This window comes from Athalia rosae, chromosome 7 (genome assembly GCF_917208135.1).
Source record: "Athalia rosae chromosome 7, iyAthRosa1.1, whole genome shotgun sequence".
NCBI lineage: Eukaryota > Metazoa > Arthropoda > Insecta > Hymenoptera > Athaliidae > Athalia > Athalia rosae.
This window is the reverse complement of record NC_064032.1, coordinates 12,297,354-12,322,573: the sequence shown is the minus strand read 5'-3', so window position 1 is coordinate 12,322,573 and position 25,220 is coordinate 12,297,354. Positions and strand designations below refer to the sequence as shown.

At 36.7% G+C, this 25,220-nt stretch overlaps 2 protein-coding genes and 1 long non-coding RNA gene across 3 annotated transcripts in view; all 3 read left to right on the top strand.

Moving 5' to 3' along the window:
• The window catches only part of LOC105687920 (zinc finger protein 43), a 47,833-nt gene extending 44,958 nt beyond the window's left edge, over nt 1–2,875 (top strand). Inside the window, exon 6 of the mRNA XM_048658590.1 lies at nt 436–2,875. Within this exon, the coding sequence (XP_048514547.1) occupies nt 436–797 (362 nt within the window). The 3' untranslated portion in view covers nt 798–2,875. The remainder of the gene's footprint in view (nt 1–435) is intronic.
• A 6,173-nt stretch (nt 2,876–9,048) lies between these two features.
• LOC105688052 (farnesol dehydrogenase-like) lies at nt 9,049–10,886 on the top strand. Its single transcript, XM_012404080.4, has 5 exons — nt 9,049–9,400; nt 9,496–9,622; nt 9,727–9,859; nt 9,958–10,119; nt 10,196–10,886. The coding sequence occupies exons 1-5, from the start codon at nt 9,100–9,102 to the stop codon at nt 10,253–10,255; spliced, it is 783 nt and encodes a 260-aa protein (XP_012259503.2). The 5' UTR covers nt 9,049–9,099; the 3' UTR covers nt 10,256–10,886.
• A 3,924-nt stretch (nt 10,887–14,810) lies between these two features.
• Nucleotides 14,811–19,096, top strand: LOC125501657. The gene is made up of 3 exons (XR_007279260.1): nt 14,811–14,972; nt 16,884–17,044; nt 18,698–19,096. It is a non-coding gene; the product is annotated as an uncharacterized LOC125501657 (long non-coding RNA).
• The last annotated feature ends 6,124 nt before the right edge of the window (nt 19,097–25,220 follow it).

The window sequence follows — 25,220 nt, the reverse complement described above, 5'->3', positions numbered from 1 at the left end:
AAAATGTCAAAATTATACATTACAACGTTTATTGTTACACATACACATATTTCCAGATATGGCAATCAATCAATTTTTTCTTGTACCGAGAATACGAAAGAACTATATATATATATATATTTTTTTTTTTCTGTAGTTTCGACTCAAGTAGAATTTGACCCGTACAGTACGGAATTCATACCCGATTTGGTTTTTTTTTTTCTCATTTTATTCCTCGAGGAGAGAAAGAAAGAATCCTTGACCCGAATTTATTGTTTAAAAATACAAATTCCGCGAGAGGGTTATTTTTTTGTTCGAAAATCATTTCGAAAAATTTATTTTCCATCACTCTAGTGTCGTCAAAGTTTTAAAAATACGGTTTTACATGTTTTGTTAAAATTTTGGCTGAGAATTTATTTTATTTTTGCAACTGTATTCCTCTTATTTTGATTTCAGGTGAGAAACCTCACAAATGCGTTGTCTGCGGAAAAGCATTTTCCCAAAGTAGTAACCTGATAACGCATATGCGAAAGCATACAGGTTACAAACCCTTCCAATGCGGTTTATGTGAAAAAGCATTCCAGAGAAAAGTCGATCTTAGAAGACATCGCGAGGGTCAACATCCCGCTGCACCGGCTCTGGATTACCGATCTCTTTCGATCCCGGTTTCAGGTTCGATCCAAATATCAAATTCAACGCATAACAACAATCATCGTCACTTGAATAACGACGATAATTCATCGCCGAACTTGGCTAGTAGATGCATACTGCAGATCAATGATAGTAATAACTGCACCACCGAAATAATGAACAGCTGAAGAAAATCATTTTCTTCTTTTCGTTTGTTCTTTCTCTTTTTTTTTTTTTTTTTTGTTGTCATCTCTTTGTTCGCTGTGATTCTTTCGTTCATCGATCCATGGAATTGAAAATCATTCATGAATCGGATCAGCTCTCATTTACCGTGGAAATAAAAAGAATCGATTAAGAAAAAATCAGAAAAAAAAAAAATCAAAATGGATAAAGAAAGAGAATCGGTTTATATGCACAAAAACGTTGTATTTATACCTATGTATACGTATTTTATAATTGTAATAACGTACAATCGCAATGAGCTATACCGTCCATAACATATCACCGCATAGGTATAATAGTATAATATAATTCTTACGGGATTGACAAAATCAATCAAAATCGAAGAGAGATGAGGGAAGGAGTGAAAAGAAAAAGAATTTTTCACAATATATATGCCGATGTAAATACTTTAAAAAAAAATATCACCTTGTAAAATACACGAATCAAAATTATATTTATATATAGAATAAAAGTTTAAATCGTACGGGTCTCGCGTCGATACCTATAATAGAAATCTTTTTCTTTTTTTTATTCATGTTCTTTTTTCTTTCTTTTTCTTTTGACTCGTGGCCTTTTGATTATATTTATTGATTAACTTTTACAATTTTCGTCATCATCATTATCATTACTATTAACGTTATTGCTATCATTATTGCTATTCATTTATATTTATATTCAATGTGTGTTACGCTAAATTATACTGTCTGGCAAAGATAATCATAACGGCTAGAGGACCAAAGATAATTAATTATTCTAAGAACTGACGAATCTATAGTAAATCCGGTGAGAAATCCGGTGCTCTCACATTTCTTCACCCTGCACAGATTTTATGTTCCAAACCGTATGTAGTTGAAGCGCGGTTGAGAATAGCGAAAAAAGTACAGAAGAATCGAATTTAAAGAAAAATAAAAAAGAAAAAAAACCATCCAACAACAGTTTTGCCCTGCACAGATCGTTTGACATAATTCATTATTATCATCATTATTACTGTAGTATAACTATTATTAGCTTTATCGTTTGTCCTTAGTGAATATAAAAAATAGGATAATGTATGATAAAAATCGTAGATGATCTTTATTCATGTATAGGGTTATTATATATAGATTACAAAATTACGAACTTATAAATTGTAATATAACAGTTTACTATGGGATGTATATGATATTATGTATAGTTATTAATCTAAGATAAGCATAATTTATTATAAGGTTATGGCTGAGCTATGAGCAAAAAGTTTTTTCATCGATTTTATTATTATTGTCACTTATCATTATTTTATTATAAAAAATCATCACGTGTAAATTTGTCGAAAACTAACCGATATACCGCATATCTTATATTGATATCTACATTACGTATATGCACAATTATGCAGTGAATATTATTAATTATCAATTACATAATTATATTTATAAACATATATATTTTTTATAATGATTGACGATAATAATGACAACTCGATCGTTTCGTACTGGGGCTGACGCGTAACGCAACTACGATCAGTTTATTTCATTTCATTTTCTTATTTTTTTTTTTTTTTTTTATAAAAATGATGATAAATCCGCTATATAATGATACTATATAAAACGAGGTGATTACGATTGCAACAATTCATTATCACTGCTATTATTTTTTATTTCTTTTGTTCTAGTTTCATTCGTACTATGAGTTATCGTTATATTATTAACATTAGCGTAGTCAATAGACAACTATGATTTCCTTTTTCAACTAGATTATAGGAATGCTATATTAATAGAGGTAATTTAATAATTGTGCTATTATAGGGATTACATAATATTAATACACGGTAATATTATTGTAGGTATAGTTATATACACACGTATTATTAGTGATGTTAATTCAAGCAGCGAGATAATTGATGTGTTATATATAAATATATTATATATAAAAATATATATGATATAGTACATAGAATATAAATATCGCGGTGAAACCAAGAAGAACCAAAAATTATGTTTATTATATATTGCTATAAAGAAAAAAAAAAAAAACTATCGATTGAATAAAATTGTTTTTCCAATGATCTTAGGTATCTGTATCATCTATGCATATCCTAGATACACTTATGTATAATTAATTAACCGAAGAAAAGGAGGAAGAAGAAAAAGGAAACGGAAATACTAGGGAATATATTACGAAGACCCTACTAAACTACTGAAGCATGGAATAAAAAGCTGGTAAAAATCGACGTAAGAAGTGCAATGAAATAGGTTTATCTTACAAAAATTATGCTCAAAAATTTTTCAACAGAAATAATTAGCGTATCTAATTACGGATCTGAAATATCCTGATCGATCGGACTAAATATTATAATTTAATTCAAGTGAAATATACGGTTTGATTTCTCGTCATTTCCGAAGAAAATTTTATTCGAATCGGTAATACAATCGATGGTCATTGACTCGGAAATCTTAGCAGAAATTTTTACGGATGTACTCTAAAGTGGGTATACTTATACGAATCCTATAGGCCAATAAAAAAGAATAAGGGTCGTTAAGAGTAGCGGCGTATAAAACAAACACTTGTAATGAGTGGTAGGTATATCACGTGGTCTACGAATCGAAGTAATGAGAACTGGTATAGGTATAACTTTGACGGTTAATATTAATGGGGTAATTGTGCCTAGCAGGTAGGCAATCAACCGGTCTCGGTCCGTGATTATGGTCCGACTCTGATGAGTCAAAGCTAAGGCTTAATAAACTATTCATTGAGTAAAACTAGAGAGAAAGAGAATGAAAGGAGAAATAAAAACTTTACGCGGTTTTTAATATGCCCCCGTAAGAAAACTCCACGCGGCTATAATACTTGTTATTATTCCAGCGAACGTTCAAATTTGTCTATCATATATTCACGGCCGTTTTGTATCCGAGGATGAAAAATCAGAAGGACGTATACCACGAAAAAGAGAGTGATACAAACCACTCGTTCCCTGGAGGCGCGAGAGACTCGAATTTCCGAAATACGAGGATAAAAAAAAAAATGAGTTTTCTGACTCATTGTCAGTGTTGTTGATTTTTGTGGGCTTACGCTCGATGACGTTATCATCGGTAGAATCATTGCAGTAATCGTTATTGATTCTCATTGATTCGTACTTTCGTAAACGCAGAGACGAGTGTTTTGTATTTTCAGAATTCAACGGCCCACGACGGAATTTTCCAATGTCCGCATAGTAAACAAGAGTTCGCTGTCCACACGATAGAGTTGATCATGTATCAGTTTTGGCAGAATAGTCCATGGGACCGAATCGCGTTGAGTTGGACCATAGATATATTGAAGATTAATCGCATCATATTGTATCGGTATGACAAAATAATATGGTCCGCGTACGTTTATATCACTTCATGGAAAACTGTGAATTTGATAAACGGTATCTTTTTTGCTTCCTTTTTTCCATTTCTCATTTTCACGGAGTGAAAATGAACGAAGATTACCGTGTGTGGCACCGTCACCACCGTTCCGTGCATAGGTATGTATCAATTTTTCGTTCTCGTAGCATCGTTTGATTTTTTTTTTATCCCCCCGGCTATATAATTACTACACGTCACAGCGAACGGGGGAAAAAATTCGGAGAAAAAAAAATAATTAACTCTTGCGACATACGCGAGCATCGAGTCCGTCCTCGAATCAAATATGAAAATATTCGCAACGCCGAACATTTTTTTCGAAATTAATATATACGTACATCATAATTCGTTTGATTAGCTTAAATTGTCACCTGAGCAAACGACTTTGACCTAGTTTTTTTTTCTTTTGTTAAAACTGGCTGATTTTCACGTTGGTTATATGTACAAACCTTTTGAGATCGGATTTTCGTCTCATTTTCGGGGATAATGTACATCGGAATCCAGAGGTGAAATTCTTTTTCGTTTTATAATTTTTTGGTTTTATACATATATGAACAGATGTGTGCGCAGATAATTTTTTCCCAAGCATTTACGTACGCGATATTTTATTCTGGGTTTTAAGTGGAACGAAGTAAATACATATATTTCGCGTGTATATACGTACATACCTATATACGTGTGTGACACTTTTTCTAGACCGTCTCGTTTGAAACTACGAACGATCCCCTTAAAAATTAAAAGTGACAACTCAAATGCTTTAATTTACAAAATAAAATTCCTGATGTATGGTGCGTGTTTGTGCATAGCGAAGTCACCCTTTAATTTACTCGTATTTTCATTAACATTGATACCTCCGATATACGTACGAAAAAATAGAAATAAATAAAATAGAATTTTCAAAAGAATAGGCAAAAGAAAATCGCGAGTGTGTGATGGTTGGAAGAACTGCAGGCGTAAATACACGGTGTCTGGTACATAGGCTGTTTCGGTATAATAGGTATGTATAATTCATGTACAAATTTATATACATCGATACACAGCAGGTATAGGTATATACACCTATTATGGCGAGTCGTGCAGAACTAGCCGACACCCTTGTTAGCCAGATACGTTACCATACAGAAAATTAGAAACCCCGAGGGTTTATGCGCAGAGTAACCAAAGATCTTTCAACTTCTATCGCATAATTTTTAGGAACGTCCAACTCGTTGGAAATAATTCAGGAAGTCCCTCGCGATTATTCGTTCGTTTATTAATTAAATTTCTTTCAATTTTCTCGTGTAAAATAATCGTGAAACTCGATTTTTTTTTTTTTTTTTTTTTTTTTTCACGTCACGCCTTCTCAGGATTATATCTAGAAAAATTGGAACTACATGGATTAACCGAAACCGTAAAATCGTGACCGGTACAACAGATGTCGTCGATTTTCTGTAAGAACGTTTACGTTAACTGCCGGCTTTTTTTTTTCTCATGACAATAGAACCGTTTTGTTCGATCGCTGGATGTAGTTTTTTTTTTTTTTTTCTTTTTTTTTTTCATCTATTTTTCTAACGCTAAAAATGGGGGTGAAATAGAAGGAAGGGAGAAAAAAAAACACAAATAGAATATACAGGGGATCGCGTCCGTCTAGTTTGCGGCTAGACCGACGTTTCTACGAGGAACGTCCCAAATAGACATGCATAGACGGTAATTGACATCGTTCGTGCAAAGCAACACGGGGTAATTACCCGATTTGAAAAGCCAGTTTAGTCCTAAAATCTTAATTTTCACTTCCTGCGTGCTCCGTTCAGACTGCTACTCTCCTACCGACGCCACTTTTCACTATTTCTCTCGACAATCGATGGCGTTCGCCTTTCCTTCTTTCTTTTTTCATCCCCTGTCTACTTTATCCCATTCTACTATAGTACGCACGACAGACGGACCACCTGAGAAGACCCACGATTACCACACCTTTTGTCATGATAACCACTCCCAAATTAATCCACAAAACGTTTTTCGTTTCGCTCAAAAATAATTCCATATACCTGTACACACACCGCGTTTATTCAAAACCCCGGGTATTATAAACGCCTCCGGCAGTCGTGTTCCGAAAATCGGACTTTTCCCTCCTTTTTTTTTCTTCTTTTTCTCAATGGTAACATCCGTTTTTCGAAGATATCGCGTAAATGTTCGTGTAATATTTTCCTGTCATTATTCACAAAATATTGAACTGTTTGCTTTTTCAAATTTGTACGTCCGTATGGTCGGGCTTCATTTTTTGAATGTTATTTCGATCGTAGAAATGGTAATAAGCGTAATTTTATTTGTAAAAAAAACTCGCCGGTAACAGTTACCTTCATTTCACGTAAAATATACTTACCTATCTTTCTAGATAATATGATCCTCGAAGATGTAATTTTATATAATTCGTGGTTGGAGTTGGATTATAAAATTTTAAACCGTCACCTATCCCCAACTTTACTACGGTATATCTATGCAGATATTTACCTTCTTTTTTTTAAAACCTGACATTGCGCAATTTAAATATTGCGTGATGGAAAATTATAGTACACGTCGTACGGAAGAAACTATGGAAATAGAAGAAAACAAATTTTCCCTTTTTTTTTTTTTTCTTCTCTTTTCTCCAATTATTTTTCTGATGTCTATTACCTCGCAGTGTACCTTCGATACAGCAAACTTTGCAACATAAATAATTTGGAATCTGGTATTCGTTTTTTGGCTTTTTTTTTTTTTTTTTTGGTGAAGATAAAAGAGTGGCACCAAAGTAATCGACTCCATTTGTTTTTCGATCTTTGATTTTTCTACTTTTTTCAATAACTCTTGATACCGCGATAAACGAATCGCTTATTAGCATACAGCTGCTGTTCCCTTCGGAGGGCGAATCCCGCGGGAATAAAGGGTGTGCGTCGCCGTTGAAAGAAATCAAGATGGATTAATGTGTAAAAAGAAAAAGGATTTTTTCCGTATACCGATTTTGATAAGGAGACGTATTCGTTTAACGCGTTTTAAAATTTATTTCTCGCTCGGACGATCGCGCGTCGCCCACGTTTCTGAGTCGGAGCTGTTCGCTTCGTGACGTTTTTTCATAAAATTGAAGGATGAAAGGAGATAAAAAATCGCTCGATAAATTAGATTCGGTCCTTTTATAATGCTACAACATACATTGACCTCCTACTTGAACCCTGCACGGGTCTAACCGAACGAGGATATGAGAAAAGGTGGAAAAAAAAGGGAAAAAATGAAAACACAAAACAAATAAGATTATGAATTGAAAAATGAGGGAAACGTGGACAAAAATTTTATTTACAGACCGCACTGCTGGAGTTTTCTTTCTTTTTTTTATCCCTCTCGAACGGAAAGTAAAAGAAAAAAGAACAGAGAGGAATTTCTTTCTTTTTTTTTTCTGAATATCTAGAAAATTTTTTATACAGCTCGAGGAAAGAAGGAATTGGATACGACAATGCCACAAATTACTGGAATAAATTGTTTACAATTCTAATCACACAGGTATTGTTCTCTTCGTCGTCGGATCGAAAGGTGGAGCTCCGTTTTACGGGCGATAACAAATAATAATAATGAAAATAAAAAAGTAAAAAAAAAAAAAATTGGAAAAAATGGAAAAAGAAACTACGCAACGTTTACCGTGAACGAATTGTGGAGAACATCTTCGCGTCAAACGTCTGACTCTGTGGACACAATGAGCCCAACATATGGTAGGAGAATTGAAAAATCTATCATTTTAAAAGCGATAATTTGTAGGTTCAAAAAAATTTTCGTATCATGGCGCCCGGGACCCGACGAGACTTTCGTATCTAGAGATTATGTCTACATCGGTGAGAATCGAGAAATTTCCAATTAACGTTCGATTGTAATTCACATCTGCGAAGACAAATTAATATCGTTACGGTTAAATTTAAAGAAGTTCATTTAAATGCCACGCTCTCAAGGAGTGAAAGGATCAGGATAATTGTGAAGAAAAAGAACTAAAAATGAATGGGGGGGAGGGGGAGGGGAGAAAAAAAAGAAAGAACCAGGCGGGGGATGGACGAGATTACTAACAGGGCCGAAGACCCTCTACAGCATGAAGGTAATGAAGGTAATAAATGGCATGAGGGAACCGGAGACGCGGGGCTCGAGGGCAGGTGCGAGCACGCGCCTCTACTGTATCCTTATGTCATGCCGCGCCATCCTTCCATGCAATAAAAAAAACAAAAAAAAAAAAAAAATCAAAAACGTTGTAACTTTCAACCGTACGTGAATCCTTGCATAGGTGCGACGCGCGCTAAAAACGGGTACAAAAAAAAAAAATAGTTTTCCAATCTCGAATTTCATTTCTCACTGCCCGTTGAAATTCCGTCACACTGATCAAAGATGCAGCGTGCAGCAAATGTAGTGTGAAATTTGATAGAAAAAAAAAGTGAATTTGCTTCAAATTTCGAATCATTTGGTAATCGAACCATTGTTTTCGTGTCAAAGTTTCTACATCGGTTCCATCATCCTCACGCGAAACGGACTTTATAGTAATTCTCATTCGCCTGGGCAGACCGTTACGTCGGGCATTTTTTTTTTTTTTTTTTCTTGTTTTTTTTTCTTTTCCCACCAGACGATTCGTCATTTTAATCACGCTCGAAGGAGTGACGATGCACAATTTCACTCATGAATTAAATAAAATTGCAACGCCAACGATCAACGCGAAGACAACGTAACGCATTCTGAAGTATTTTCGCTTCCCCGTCTAGCTGGATTGAAGGCTAAATATATTTATTCTCATTATCGCATGAGAGTATCCAGAGTTTACATCGTTGCGTAACGTGTAACGTCGACCTTCGCCGGTGGGTTTATAATCTGTGCGTCAACAAGCGTGCGACGAGTCTCGTTCAGTAACGATACGACCGCGCAAATCATGGAACGTTGGTCCGGTAAAGTTGCGATAGTTACGGGGGCCAGTTCGGGAATTGGCGCCGCAACTACCGAAGCCCTCGTCCGAGAAGGTCTCCACGTAGTCGGTGTGGCTAGACGGGTCGAAAAAGTTGCCAAAATTTCGGAAAAGCTGAAGGGCGCCAAAGGTAAACTGTACGCGAAGAAATGCGATCTCGCCAAGGAGAAGGATATCCTCGAGGTATTCGAATGGGTGAAAAAAAATCTCGGAGGAGTCGACGTCCTCGTCAACAACGCCGCGGTGGTAAAAGCCGAACCTCTCAGCGGTGAGCGAAGTTCGGAGGTCATAATTTTTGGGAGGAAAGAGGAGGGAACGATTGCTTCTTATCGCATTCCGATGGATTCGTTTTTCATTTTACAGAGGGATCGACGGAAGGATTCAGGAGTATAATGGACGTTAACGTCATCGGCGTTGCAATAGCGACCAGAGAGGCCGTCCGTTCGATGAAGGAGAGAAAGTCGGATGGTCATATAATAAATATAAACAGGTCCGTTGTTACCGATTTTCAAATATCCATCTACCGCGGAACTACGAATCTGAAATATTTGACATTGTCGGGCTACGAATTTGAAAGGTTTTGTTTATCAACAGCGTAGTGGGACACTCCATAGAAATGGCAACGAACATATTCAGCCTGTATCCGTCCAGTAAATACGCGGTGACCGCTATGACCGAAGTGATCAGGAAGGAGTTGGCTCTGTCGAAATCGAAAATAAAAATCACGGTAATCGCGTGACATTCGAAATTGATGTATCTTTCGCGTGAACTGCCGCGAGTAAAAATAGACCTTGAGAAAACTGAAAATGATCGTTCTTATTTCAGAGCCTCAGCCCAGGACTGGTGAATACGGAAATGATAGACAGTGCTTCGAACTCGGACGAAAGCGGACTTAATCAAAATTTCCTGAGGAGTCAGCCCATACTGAATCCGGAGGACATCGCGAATGGAATTGTCTACGTTCTCAGCACACCACCGCACGTTCAAGTAATAATTGAAATCGATTCAGATTAATTGTCGAATCGTCAAATTTCATCGAATTTATTATCGCTGTGAATTTCAGGTCAGCGAGCTGACGATCCGTCCGGTCGGTGAATTGATTGAAAATCTCAAATCGGACTAGCGCGACGTTGAATTCCGTCATTCGCTGCTGGGCTAAATTTCTGAAAAGTTTTCCAAAATATATCACACGTTCAACGTATAATATAAAAAACCCAACCCATGGTTCCTCATTTTCCGCAAGCCGAAAGTAAAAATTTTGAAAATTGTTTCACTCCGTTCCTTTTTTTTTACAACGTCGCATGCGTTGCACGTTTTCATTTGCCTTTCAGCATCTCCGATACAAATTAATGCGCTCGCTGCCCCTTGATAAGGTATTCAAACTTGCCAAATTGAGTTGCGAAGGGACCGTTAAAATTCTCACATATATACCGTTGGAGATCCGACTTGCATCGTGTCGCGCCGTATTGCAACCAAGAGTTTACCGTACACACGTGCGTCGGAAATCAGAAGAGAATCTGTAACGGGCGATTGATTTTAAAAAACATACCACGTACGCATTTTTTTTTTTTATTTTTTTATTTTTTTTTCATTTTTTTTTATAGCGATCGTTATATCGAGGCTCGGAAAAAAAAGGTCGAATCTTTCGCGCACTCCTCTTTTTCATTCACTTTTTTATTGCTACATGAGAGCGCAAACCTCTGCAAAAAAAAAAAAAAAAAATTGATTAAATAAAAACCGTATTCAAAGACCAACAGGTTCTTCTATATATATATATATATACATATATCTCGTTTCCACTTGATGTCTGTATCCTCGCATGCATTGGACGTATATGCAAACAGGTTATATAATAGATAGGAACGTACATGTGTGTACGTATACGTATAACAAACTAAAGAGAAAAGTGTGCCACCGATTCCGCGTTGCACATTTTTATTACCTCTCTGATTACGAGTGCATCGATCGAACGTAATTTTTTGATTTCCATGCACATCTATCGATTGAATATGCACCGGTTTGGCCTAGATATCAATGTACACTTTTTTCTTTCTCCGTAATACGTAAGTGTCGCATTTGCGGACAGATCGTACGTCGTACGATCATTGAAACACCCGAAACGAAGGAGAAGAAAAATTAGAAAAGAAAAATGGCGGAGAATCGTATTAGGGAGGTCAGAAATGTGGGATGCTGTATGTGGTACAGGTCGTGAAAAGTCTGCCATGATCCGGAAGACACGTATATATATGTACATACCTATATGTGCGTACATATATACCTCTACATACGATATATCCTGATCGTAAATCGCGGGAGAGACTGTCGGGCGACACGCGATGCAAGCTGGCTATACCGTGTATAACTATATACAGAGATTGCACGAGGTGGACGTTCGAGAGGAGGAGGAAGAAGAAGAAGAAGAAGAAACCACCTGCTCGAAATATTCGGGGAGAGTCTGCGCCCGGTGAGATGCCACCCAGGCATAGGTATATAATAATATACATACTGTAAGATAAAGATTAGTGAAACAAGGTCACCCGCCGTTTCGATCGAATTTCTTATCCGAATTATATATTATCGTAACCACTCCGCAAGATTCTTTTCTTTTCCCTAATTTTTTTTTTTTTCATCCGTACGAACATCTCGAACGGTCTATTCGCCAGTTTTCAATTAAACTTGTACATGACAATCAATCCCTGTGACCCCCTTTTTCTGAATTTTCCGAAAAAAATCGAGAGGGCAAAAAATCGTTTGAATTCAAACGAATGAAATAAGAGAATGGAATAAACGTTTGAAACGAGTACGAATTGGATAGTTTTTTTATTCTTCCGGTAGGCGTAAAGGATACCAGCTCCCATCTCCAAGCTCGTAAAGGACAGTCGATGAAATTTGAACGATTTTTTGTTTAATTTTGGTTTCTCGCTGTTTGAATTCTTCTTGTTTCGATGCCGAGATGGAAGCTGAACCCCGTTACAATTATGTATCGAGATTGAAGATGGGAGCAATTTGAGCCGTTCGGAGGCCGGTAAACGAGACACGATCATCTCGTACCCACCTGCAACAGGTATATAAACGCGTGTATACGTACACGTATTATGTACATTGTATATACGTGTGTGTGTGTGTGTATAACAACCGTATAATATTATATGGCGTAATATATAAACGCATTTATATCACGTTTCGACAATTTGTTCTACAGGTTTTCGCTTCCTGAATAATACACATATACTACTTTAATTATATCATTACTACGCACCTCACACAACAACGCCTGTCACAGGATAACGTGCGAAATACAGTGCGAAATAATTATTCCGATCTTTGTTTGGAAAAAATATTGTTTCCAAACAAATTTCGATGAATCTAAAATTTGAAAACGACCTTTGTCTTACGTAGGCGTTACATTTTGAAAAATTTTTCATCCAGAAAATATCCGAATAATAATTTACTAAAATAAACCAAATACACGTGAATCTTTCTCAAGCATTTTTCTTATAGATTCTTCCATCGAGATTTTCGGCAGATTTTTCGATTAGAGAGAAAACGAAAATCAGGAAGCTAGAAAAAATATACTGTGAACAGGTATATTTGCGAATATTTATCCGTATCATCTTCGCGAATTTTTATTTTTTTCTTTTTCTGGCTTCGCATTGTACGCATAACATGACATAAAGCCTTCAGCTCTCATTGTGAGGAAAAAAGGGTTCAACGACTGCAGTGGTTCGCGAAACTTTTATGTTTTTTTTATTCATTCACTTTTTTTCATTTCTTCTTTTTGGTTTTGCTTTCGATTGTTTTTTTTTCCTCCAAACACCGCTACACCGCGAGTATATAAAATCGGGGATTTGCTAGCTACTCGAAAGATAAAATAAATGGAAAAAAAAAAAACTAACAAAAATACAGACCGTCCCTCGCGTGCGAGAGTAACCGAGGGTTATATGTGTATCCTATATACCTACATATGTACACATACTATACTGTAACTTTACCCGACAGTTTTGGCCCTGCTGCACCACATTCACATCGTGATCAACGCGCAAGAAAGCAGCTGGTCTTGGGTGCGATGACACTTGGCACATACGGCGCCCCTAATTCACATAGGTATCTGTACGCATACCTTTCTAAGTATGTAATAGACCAAAAACGATCTCGCCAATACAATTAATTCACCCACGCGTGAATTTTATTTTCGACTGATTTTTTATCTTCCGTAATTTCTTCCGTTTTTCTTTTTTTTTTTTTTTTGTTTAAATTTTCCACACGAGTTTGTAAAACGTGAAACAACGAGCGCTATAGATGAAGTAATTAAAACAATAAAAAAAAAAAAAAAAATAGACAGAGAATATGCGAAGGACATTCCAGCTTTGCAGATAATGAAATATTTAAAGGTTGGATATAATACGGAATCTAAGGGGTCAATCTAAAGCAAACAAGGCGTGCGCTTGTGCATAGCACACAGCGGAAAAAATATTATCGCTTTTCGCCGATCTATTTTGCACTGTAATATTGCATTACCTGAAACGGCACTATACTGAAGGATGTGCGACGACGGAATAAAGCAAAAAAAAATTACGAAAAAAAAAAAAAAAAAACAACAAAGAAAATTTCAACCACATCGGTAGTTTCTTGTTGTACAATCTTGTGTGCGATGCAAAAGTTATGTTGTTTGTAAAGTGAGAAGTTAGTAACTGAACGTTTGGTATTTCAATGGCGTTGAAACGTTTCGTTGAAATTGTTTGAAATTGCGTCATAACATGTCACAGATCACTTTAGGTGTGGCGTTTTCATCGGTACGGGGTGAACTTTGTGACCCTGGAATTAGTTTGCTAAGCAAAGTTGAAAGTTTGTTCAGAAATACAATGGACGTCTTACACGAATCAAATATACACCCTTACGCTATCTACATGAATATTGTATGATATTTATTCCTGAAAGACACTAGAAAATTGACGGGAATATATTTTCTTTATCTCCGAAAGTTATTTCTGTATATTTGTCTCGACAAAAGCTCGCGGATACAAAATGATGATAATAACAACGATAATCACAATAATAAAATAAGTGGATGTAAAACACGATCACGCGGGTAATTAGTCATTGTCTGTATATATATATAGGTACGCGTCGTACCCACCTATAGTCGACAATTTACGGCGAGGGTAGGTTTCCACCTCCTCAGATATAATGCGGGAGGAATTATTAATTCTTTAATCTACTAATTTCGTTCGCACGTTTATATCTACAATCTATACATACGTGGACACGTGTATACTTATGTACGTACATTATGTGAATAAAGCGATCATTGACGACTTCGATTCCGATGAATAAATTACAACGTCGTATCTATGTGTCTGCGATATTATCAAAAATTAATAAAACTAGAACATTTTCGAATCAATGACTCGTCGCCCTTATATTCATGTATCACCTCGTTCTCTCTGATTGTCCTAAAAATATTTTTATACATATGTACGTAATATTCATATAATCGACGGTTACAATCTGACGTGAGACGCATCCATCGCATATCCATATATATATATACGTATATATCCGGGCGTTCAATTTTGTTGAAAGCTAATTCACTTCCTGTTCCATCTATCATACGTACGTGCGTATTTATATATATATAATAATAATAATAATAATAATAATAATAATATCAAGTGAATTCACACATCTACGTAGACCGCATGTATCACAAGTCGGGGGACAGATCTCACGGTTCTGACTCTCAAATCAAACATTACTAACGTATTGTTCATTGGGTATACACACGTGCAGACTAGACGCGTGCATTACGTTACGTAGACCAGTTTTACGTCGACGCCGAGGTAGGTAAAAAAAACGGAAAAGGTAAAGTCAAAACCGAAAAAAAGAAGAGACTAGGTAAATCTACGTTTACTGCGCAGCACGAAAATCAATCGATTCGATTTCGGGGATTGAACGTATCTTAATTTGAATTTGTCAACCCCGGAGAAATTCAAAAAAAAAAATTGATAAAAACGACGAACGCTCGGTGCGAAGCGTGGTTAATTTTGATAAGTGTTTCACCGTACACGCTTATACCTTACCTCATTGAAATATGGATTCACCGTTCGCAATAACGGTGTGCGCGTGTGAGAAGAAAGAATTTTTTTTTTTTTTCAAATAAACTTACAATGAGATTGCATGAAAAGTGGAAATCGGTCATTTTTGATCGGCCCTTGAGGAGTAACCGATCAATTTTCTTTTCCTCCACGATCGCGTCGTATTTCATCAGTCAACGTATAGGTACCATGTGTGTACGAGGGTGGAAAAAAAAATAGGGCGATATCGTACCACCGCGGAGAACTGCAGTGCACTTTGTGGTGAAAATTAAAATTACTCGATCAGTCACAGCCTTTCGCAGTAAAAAACCTCCGAGTTGAAAGATTTCAATTTCTGTTTTTTTTTTTTGCTTTCATAAACCCTCTTTCGCTTCCCAAAAAAAAAAGAAATCAATGATAATTGCTCGGACATTATATTTGGTCAACCGAGGTTCTGAAAGAGTTACAATAAATCATGTGTATTTTGAAGATCGAATAATCAAACGTTTTTTTCGTGTAATATGAAAATAATGATAATAATAATACGCTGAATTCTGATTATGTATGCTTTTAAAAATTTTCTATAGCCCCGCAGGTGCGGTTGCTCCGCGTAGGTGTTGGCCCTTTTTTTTTTTGGAAACGAGGTTCTAGAATCAGCGATATTTGTGATGCAAATTTTGGGACCTGCTATTTTCTGCTTCTTTTTTCTCTCTCTCTCTCTCGGTTTTCCGCCTTATAGTCCGACTTTCGGAAATATTGAATATTATTTTCTTTTCTTTTCTTTTTCTTTTTCTTCTTCCCCAAATATAGAAGGGCCTAATTTTCAAGCGGGTTTGTTAGTTTTATAAGATACAATATTCCATTTCTAAGATCTTGATACGATCCGTGAAAAGATCTCGAGCATTTTTTATTTTTTTTTACTTATCTTCGTTTCACCATTTGGACACAGATGTGAATACGACGTAAAATTGTTGTTTGCTTTATCCCTTTGTTGAAATGAAAATAAATTATACGATCATACGTGGAATAATTTTTATTATCAAACCTTATTTTTTCACTTCCGATATATCCAGCGCTCTATTATACGCGTTATGTATACGGTATTAATTACGGACGAAACGTTCGACGAAATAATTTCGATCGAAATTAATTCTGGAGAAAATGAAGAGTACTAAAATGAAAAACGAGAAAATTGCCATCGACGTCAATTGAGGTAAAGTGCCTACGATGTATCGGATCTAATACAATCTATTTGTTAATTCAACGACAATTATAATTAATTAAAGTCATCAAGGTAGATGTAATATAATACCCGCGGCCGGTGTCACGTCAACCTTAGAAATGGAAAGAAAAAAGCAGAAAACGGAGGAGCGAAGACAAATAAAGAAGATAAAATAATGTCGTAATAATTGCCTAAGAATTTATGCAAGGACGAATTTCTAAATAACTATAAATATAACGCAAGTCCGTATGCGTAATATTCGAGAGATGTGGAGATTGTGTATATCACACATCAAAGTTTTCCATACTTGACGTATTTTATCCTTTTATACCGTTTTAGTTTCGCGATGATCAGATAAATCGTGTAGCCAGTTTAACGATCAACGCGCGGGACTTCGTAGCTGAAAATTGACCAGATCCTTGCGCGTCTGACGTATAAATTTTTTTTCTTTCCAGGTATCTTTGGATATGAACAGCGTGCACGAGGTTGATAACGTTTTATTTAAATATAACGTATGGTATATATGGAAAATGATATCAAACCAGCGAGTCTCTAGCGTTAATGACGCCCCAAGAGAGACAGTCCTCTTCACCGGCAATTACATCTTTATCATACGGTATAACTTCGTATAGTTATTATATGGTGTATAATAATCCATATAGTGTAACGCGCGCTCGGGTGATCAAACAATTTTTAATTTTTCAACCCCCCAGACGACGGATAATTTCTACGTTCGTGGAAAAAAGCTCTCGGAATTTCATACTGTACGCCGCATTTACTTGAAATGACCGGTGAGCGTTATCGCGTACATATACGTTCATGAATTTGTATACATACGTTATATGTGCGAGCTGCTCGCCGCTATGAAATTATTAAAGATCGATTCGACGATTATTGTGACGTATATGCATGGCGAGAATTTCTTCTTTTTCTAACTCTCGGGAGATTTAGGGACGCCCTGAGGACCTGCGTGCAACTATCGATGATTAAATAATTCAGTTATACGACTGCTGATGTCCATTTTGTTCTTCAATAATTATCCATCGATTATATAAATATACGTTCGTATGTCGATGTAATTGTGAAATTTCAATTACGCGACCGTTTGGAAATAGATTAGAATTTTGAAGAGATGAAACGTGAAGTCTGATTCAGTCAGCCTACATCTATGCAAAACGATATGAATTGATAACTAATCAAACCATATTGATTTATAGAATATAATTCTTCCGCAACGATCGAAGACTTCTTCGGATTGTCTTGAACTCAGCTCGATATTCAGAGAAGAATTATCCGGAGTAGAAATGACAGTCATCTGAAATTCCAAAATTGGTGAAACATCCTGAGGGTTGGTCTCTGATCCGATGAAGTAAACCAAGAGGTCAAATAGGGTGCACAGTGGTTAGACGACAAAAAGGGCGAAAATTAGTTAGCCAGAAGTCGGAGATAGCACCTGATTTTAGACAATCTGGAGACAAATTTCGGAAAAGCATTTTGAAATGCATACGCACAGGCGCTAGCAGGGGTTGAAAAGAATCCAAGGGAAGTAGGTTACCGGAAAACCCGTAGGTAGCGCTAGCAATCAGAACCTCGCGGATTGAAGAAAGATTTCGAATTTTGCATTTGAAATTTTTTTTTAGAATCTGATTAGTTTGGCGCGTAAAGATCTTGAACTGAGGGTACATAAGTCTTCGATTAGGTATCCATTCTAATTCCCATTGAGCTGATTATTGTATAAGATCGATGAACATAATTTGCACGTAAAGATCAATATCTGTGATCAGGAAATATGGTTACATTCATTTATTTGTTTGGAAAGAATACATTAATTCGGAATAGTCGCACAATAGAAATGATTATCGAGGCGGTAAATATCAGCTCCCACACAAAGTCGACCGTTAGCGCCAGCAACGAAGCAATGACGATAGAAGATACCAGGTATCAATTTTATTTATTGATCAATCGAGCTTGCAAATTTGGATTCCCTGATTCAGAATGCATCAGAAAAAACTGTGTAAACCCGTAACGAAAGTTGTTAAATTTGGGCCCAAATTTTTAGAACAATCTAAGTCTACAGGCTTAGCATTTTTTGAGACTGAGAAGCGAAGAATTTTTCATATCAATGGCAGGATGCTCTTGACATAAAAAACACGAATCTGTCGAGTGATTTAGGCTGGGCGTAATATTTTTCTCTGAGATGACTCAATTTTGAGGCAACTTCATTTTCATTAATCATGCATACTAACATCCGTTCAATTCTTTCTTTCAGAAGACGAACAAAAATCCAGCAGAGCGGTTTGGTTTTTCGTCGGAAATACGAAACTACCTTCGACGCATCCCCAAAGCCTATGGTCATATGTGGTACAGCAAATTTGTGTGTTTGAGTTATGCATTTTTTTGTATGCATGAACCATGAAATTACTGAAACGATAAAGATTGACATTCCGGTTTAGTCAGAATTATTGATGATGTATAAGTTGAGATGAATATTCATCTACACGTTGTATAAATGTTGTTTATTGGTTGTGATTGATCAATTAATTATTCTGGAAATGAATGAAATAAAAGAATTGTGGATATTGTTGTGATGTTGTAAGAAATCTATTGTAAGTCACGCGTGATATGCATGAAAAGATGAATGTAGCTATAAGACAAGGCATTACGATGTTCCAACTTGTATTTTTAAACGTCTATTGATAAATAAACCTGAACTATGATAATAACACCATTGTTGAATTACTGTTGATCACAACCCTCCATACCTAAGGTGAACAATCATCAAAAAACCATCAAGTTGTATGCAGGATTCGTCGAATGCATGCCTGTGTCATCATTGAATCATGCTTCGATGAAAGACGAAACCGATGATGCAGAGTTCTGGAATACCGGCCCTGAAGATTGAAAGTTGGCCAAAAAGTGAGAATTTGTATCAGGAGAACAGAAAAGTCAAAGAGGTGGTCCAAGACCACGTGTGTCTCATCATGTGCATGCATTCAATCCTGTATGATTATTCCTAATTTAATGAAAAAAGAAACTGAATCATTACAGGACAAACTATATGCCCTCCTGTGTATTTATTGATTCAATAAACCTGTAATACAAGAATATAAGAAGAAGAATTCTAAGCTCCACAGAAGTAGTCCCGAATGAGAAGTTGAAAATAGAAGTAAAAAAATTTTCTGGGTATCAAGAGAAGGAAAAACCGAGGAGGTATTCCAAGACCTCGTGCCTAAAGCTGTGCATGCATTCGATCCTGTGTATAGCATCTCTCTGAATTTTTTTTTTTTTTTTTGGTATCAGGAGAACAGGATACCCGAGGAGGTATTCTAAATCCGGAAATGAAAATTTTCTCCGAAAATAAAATTTTGTATCAGGAGAACAGAAATCCTGAGGAGGTATTCCGAGACCGGGTGCCGAATCATGTGCATGCATTCGATCCTGTGTATAGCATCTCTCTCGAAATTTTTTTTTTTTTTTTGGTATCAGGAGAACAGGATACCCGAGGAGGTATTCTAAATCCGGAAATGAAAATTTTCTCCGAAAATAAAATTTTGTATCGGGAGAACAGAAATCCTGAGGAGGTATTCCGAGACCGGGTGCCTGATCATGTGCATGCATTCGATCCTGTGTATAGCATCTCTCTGGAAATTTTTTTTTTTTTTTGGTATCAGGAGAACAGGATACCCGAGGAGGTATTCTAAATCCGGAAATGAAAATTTTCTCCAAAAATAAAATTTTGTATCAGGAGAACAGAAATCCTGAGGAGGTATTCCGAGACCAGGTGCCTGATCATGTGCATGCATTCGATCCTGTGTATAGCATCTCTCTGAATTTTTTTTTTTTTTTTGGTATCAGGAGAACAGGATACCCGAGGAGGTATTCTAAATCCGGAAATCAAAATTTTCTCCAAAAATAAAATTTTGTATCAGGAGAACAGAAATCCTGAGGAGGTATTTCGAGACCGGGCGCCTGATCATGTGCATGCATTCGATCCTGTGTATAGCATCTCTCTGAATTTTTTTTTTTTTTTTGGTATCAGGAGAACAGGATACCCGAGGAGGTATTCTAAATCCGGAAATGAAAGTTTTCTCCGAAAATAAAATTTTGTATCAGGAGAACAGAAATCCTGAGGAGGTATTCCAAGACCGGGTGCCTGATCATGTGCATGCATTCGATCCTGTGTATAGCATCTCTCTCGAAATTTTTTTTTTTTTTCGGTATCAGGAGAACAGGATACCCGAGGAGGTATTCTAAATCCGAAAATGAAAATTTTCTCCAAAAATAAAATTTTGTATCAGGAGAACAGAAATCCTGAGGAGGTATTCCGAGACCGGGTGCCTGATCACGTGCATGCATTCGATCCTGTGTATAGCATCTCTCTGAATTTTTTTTTTTTTTTTTGGTATCAGGAGAACAGGATACCCGAGGAGGTATTCTAAATCCGGAAATAAAAGTTTTCTCCGGAAATAAAATTTTGTATCAGGAGAACAGAAATCCTGAGGAGGTATTCCGAGACCGGGTGCCTGATCATGTGCATGCATTCGATCCTGTGTATAGCATCTCTCTCGAAATTTTTTTTTTTTTTTTGGTATCAGGAGAACAGGATACCCGAGGAGGTATTCTAAATCCGAAAATGAAAATTTTCTCCGAAAATAAAATTTTGTATCAGGAGAACAGAAATCCTGAGGAGGTATTCCGAGACCGGGTGCCTGATCATGTGCATGCATTCGATCCTGTGTATAGCATCTCTCTCGAAATTTTTTTTTTTTCTTGGTATCAGGAGAACAGGATACCCGAGGAGGTATTCTAAATCCGGAAATCAAAATTTTCTCCGAAAATCAAATTTTGTATCAGGAGAACAGAAATCCTGAGGAGGTATTCCGAGACCGGGTGCCTGATCATGTGCATGCATTCGATCCTGTGTATAGCATCTCTCTGAATTTTTTTTTTTTTTTTTGGTATCAGGAGAACAGGATACCCGAGGAGGTATTCTAAATCCGAAAACCAAAATTTTCTCCTAAAATAAAATTTTGTATCAGGAGAACAGAAATCCTGAGGAGGTATTCCGAGACCGGGTGCCTGATCATGTGCATGCATTCGATCCTGTGTATAGCATCTCTCTGAATTTTTTTTTTTTTTTTGGTATCAGGAGAACAGGATACCCGAGGAGGTATTCTAAATCCGGAAATAAAAGTTTTCTCCGAAAATAAAATTTTGTATCAGGAGAACAGAAATCCTGAGGAGGTATTCCGAGACCGGGTGCCTGATCAAGTGCATGCATTCGATCCTGTGTATAGCATCTCTCTGAATTTTTTTTTTTTTTTGGTATCAGGAGAACAGGATACCCGAGGAGGTATTCTAAATCCGGAAATGAAAATTTTCTCCGAAAATAAAATTTTGTATCAGGAGAACAGAAATCCTGAGGAGGTATTCCGAGACCGGGTGCCTGATCATGTGCATGCATTTGATCCTGTGTATAGCATCTCTCTGAATTTTTTTTTTTTTTTTTGGTATCAGGAGAACAGGATACCCGAGGAGGTATTCTAAATCCGGAAATAAAAGTTTTCTCCGAAAATAAAATTTTGTATCAGGAGAACAGAAATCTCGAGGAGGTATTCCGAGACCGGGTGCCTGATCATGTGCATGCATTTGATCCTGTGTATAGCATCTCTCTCGAAATTTTTTTTTTTTTTTTGGTATCAGGAGAACAGGATACCCGAGGAGGTATTCTAAATCCGGAAATGAAAATTTTCTCCGAAAATAAAATTTGGTATCAGGAGAACAGAAATCCTGAGGAGGTATTCCGAGACCGGGTGCCTGATCATGTGCATGCATTCGATCCTGTGTATAGCATCTCTCTGAATTTTTTTTTTTTTTTTGGTATCAGGAGAACAGGATACCCGAGGAGGTATTCTAAATCCGGAAATGAAAATTTTCTCCGAAAATAAAATTTTGTATCAGGAGAACAGAAATCCTGAGGAGGTATTCCGAGACCGGGTGCCTGATCATGTGCATGCATTCGATCCTGTGTATAGCATCTCTCTGAATTTTTTTTTTTTTTTTTGGTATCAGGAGAACAGGATACCCGAGGAGGTATTCTAAATCCGGAAATGAAAATTTTCTCCGAAAATAAAATTTGGTATCAGGAGAACAGAAATCCTGAGGAGGTATTCCGAGACCGGGTGCCTGATCATGTGCATGCATTCGATCCTGTGTATAGCATCTCTCTGAATTTTTTTTTTTTTTTGGTATCAGGAGAACAGGATACCCGAGGAGGTATTCTAAATCCGGAAATGAAAATTTTCTCCGAAAATAAAATTTTGTATCAGGAGAACAGAAATCCTGAGGAGGTATTCCGAGACCGGGTGCCTGATCATGTGCATGCATTCGATCCTGTGTATAGCATCTCTCTGAATTTTTTTTTTTTTTTTCGGTATCAGGAGAACAGGATACCCGAGGAGGTATTCTAAATCCGGAAATGAAAATTTTCTCCGAAAATAAAATTTTGTATCAGGAGAACAGAAATCCTGAGGAGGTATTCCGAGAACGGGTGCCTGATCATGTGCATGCATTCGATCCTGTGTATAGCATCTCTCTGAATTTTTTTTTTTTTTTTTGGATCAGGAGAACAGGATACCCGAGGAGGTATTCTAAATCCGGAAATGAAAATTTTCTCCGAAAATAAAATTTTGTATCAGGAGAACAGAAATCCTGAGGAGGTATTCCGAGACCGGGTGCCTGATCATGCGCATGCATTCGATCCTGTGTATAGCATCTCTCTGAATTTTTTTTTTTTTTTTTGGTATCAGGAGAACAGGATACCCGAGGAGGTATTCTAAATCCGGAAATGAAAATTTTCTCCGAAAATAAAATTTTGTATCAGGAGAACAGAAATCCTGAGGAGGTATTCCGAGAACGGGTGCCTGATCATGTGCATGCATTCGATCCTGTGTATAGCATCTCTCTGAATTTTTTTTTTTTCTTGGTATCAGGAGAACAGGATACCCGAGGAGGTATTCTAAATCCGGAAATCAAAATTTTCTCCGAAAATAAAATTTTGTATCAGGAGAACAGAAATCCTGAGGAGGTATTCCGAGACCGGGTGCCTGATCATGTGCATGCATTCGATCCTGTGTATAGCATCTCTCTGAATTTTTTTTTTTTTTCTGGTATCAGGAGAACAGGATACCCGAGGAGGTATTCTAAATCCGGAAATGAAAATTTTCTCCGAAAATAAAATTTTGTATCAGGAGAACAGAAATCCTGAGGAGGTATTCCGAGAACGGGTGCCTGATCATGTGCATGCATTCGATCCTGTGTATAGCATCTCTCTGAATTTTTTTTTTTTTTCTTGGTATCAGGAGAACAGGATACCCGAGGAGGTATTCTAAATCCGGAAATAAAAGTTTTCTCCGAAAATAAAATTTTGTATCAGGAGAACAGAAATCCTGAGGAGGTATTCCGAGACCGGGTGCCTGATCATGTGCATGCATTCGATCCTGTGTATAGCATCTCTCTCGAAATTTTTTTTTTTTCTTGGTATCAGGAGAACAGGATACCCGAGGAGGTATTCTAAATCCGGAAATAAAAGTTTTCTCCGAAAATAAAATTTTGTATCAGGAGAACAGAAATCCTGAGGAGGTATTCCGAGACCGGGTGCCTGATCATGTGCATGCATTCGATCCTGTGTAAAGCATCTCTTTCGAAAAATTTTTCTTTTGTATTAGGAGAACAGGATACCCTCGGAGGTGGTCTGAGTCTTCTGGTGCCTGATCATGTGCATGCATGGATTCCGTAACATATTAATGCTACGTGTTTTTCCGAACCAGGACTCGATGTTCAGATGGTTGCTCCAAATCGATGTTATTTCATTCGATGGTAATTCAACTATCGATCTGAGGTGGTTTCTGAGTTAGTATTTTGAAATGAATCGGAACACATCATTTGGAATATCATGGATTTATTTCAACAGAAAAGCATCTATTAACAACAAATGCGTTATCATAAAAATTCATTGTTTTTGCGTAATGACAATTGTAACTTCTTAGAAAGTACATGATCTTCAATTTCATGATAGATAACGTATGTATGTATTTTTATTGGGCACAAAAAGAAAATGAACAATGATGGAGATCCACCGACATCCCTGTGTATCAGCCGCAGAATAGAGTTGCTTTGGTGTTGCGAAGTTTTTCCTGTAATAGAAGAAAAGGAAATTAATAATCTTGATCAAACTTATTAATCTCAGCGTTATTGGAGAATTGAGGAATATCACGGCTAACTACACGATGTCTCATTGAAATAGTGGGACGCACCCTTGTAATGCATCAATAAATGTGCAGCAGTAGCCATTCGGCGTTTATCACGAATGAACAAATTCAAACTCAAAATAAGTCTGAATCTGTTGGTATGTATACTCTCTCTGCTACGCGTAGTACAGTATCATCACAGAATAGGAACTGTTCTGTTAGTCCCTAATCTGTGATATCACTGAGCACAAATAAGTACCTAATACTATTCTGAATCGTACTTCGACGCAGTACGTATATGCTCCAAACCGTATTATGTTATTCCGATCGCATAATCTTAATAGGGTGCTTGGCGGCGATTCACTGCCGTAAATTTCTGTAATATTCAACTCCTCGACCATTGTCGCTCTGATGCTGGCGTACTTCAATTCCAATAAAATAAAATTATCAAAAATAGTGTAGAACAAATCATCTTGTCCCCATAAAGACAACATGCGGAAAACGGAATAATTCAAACATTTCAATAAGTTTTGATCTGAAACT

What these genes read in the sequence shown, in the direction of transcription:
- LOC105688052 (XM_012404080.4), top strand. Translation starts at nt 9,100, where the DNA reads ATGGAACGTTGGTCCGGTAAAGTTGCGATAGTTACGGGGGCCAGTTCG. An exon ending in AAAAGCCGAACCTCTCAGCG is followed by an intron (nt 9,401 to 9,495) that starts GTGAGCGAAGTT and finishes TTCATTTTACAG; the next exon opens with AGGGATCGACGGAAGGATTC. An exon ending in GCACACCACCGCACGTTCAA is followed by an intron (nt 10,120 to 10,195) that starts GTAATAATTGAA and finishes TGTGAATTTCAG; the next exon opens with GTCAGCGAGCTGACGATCCG.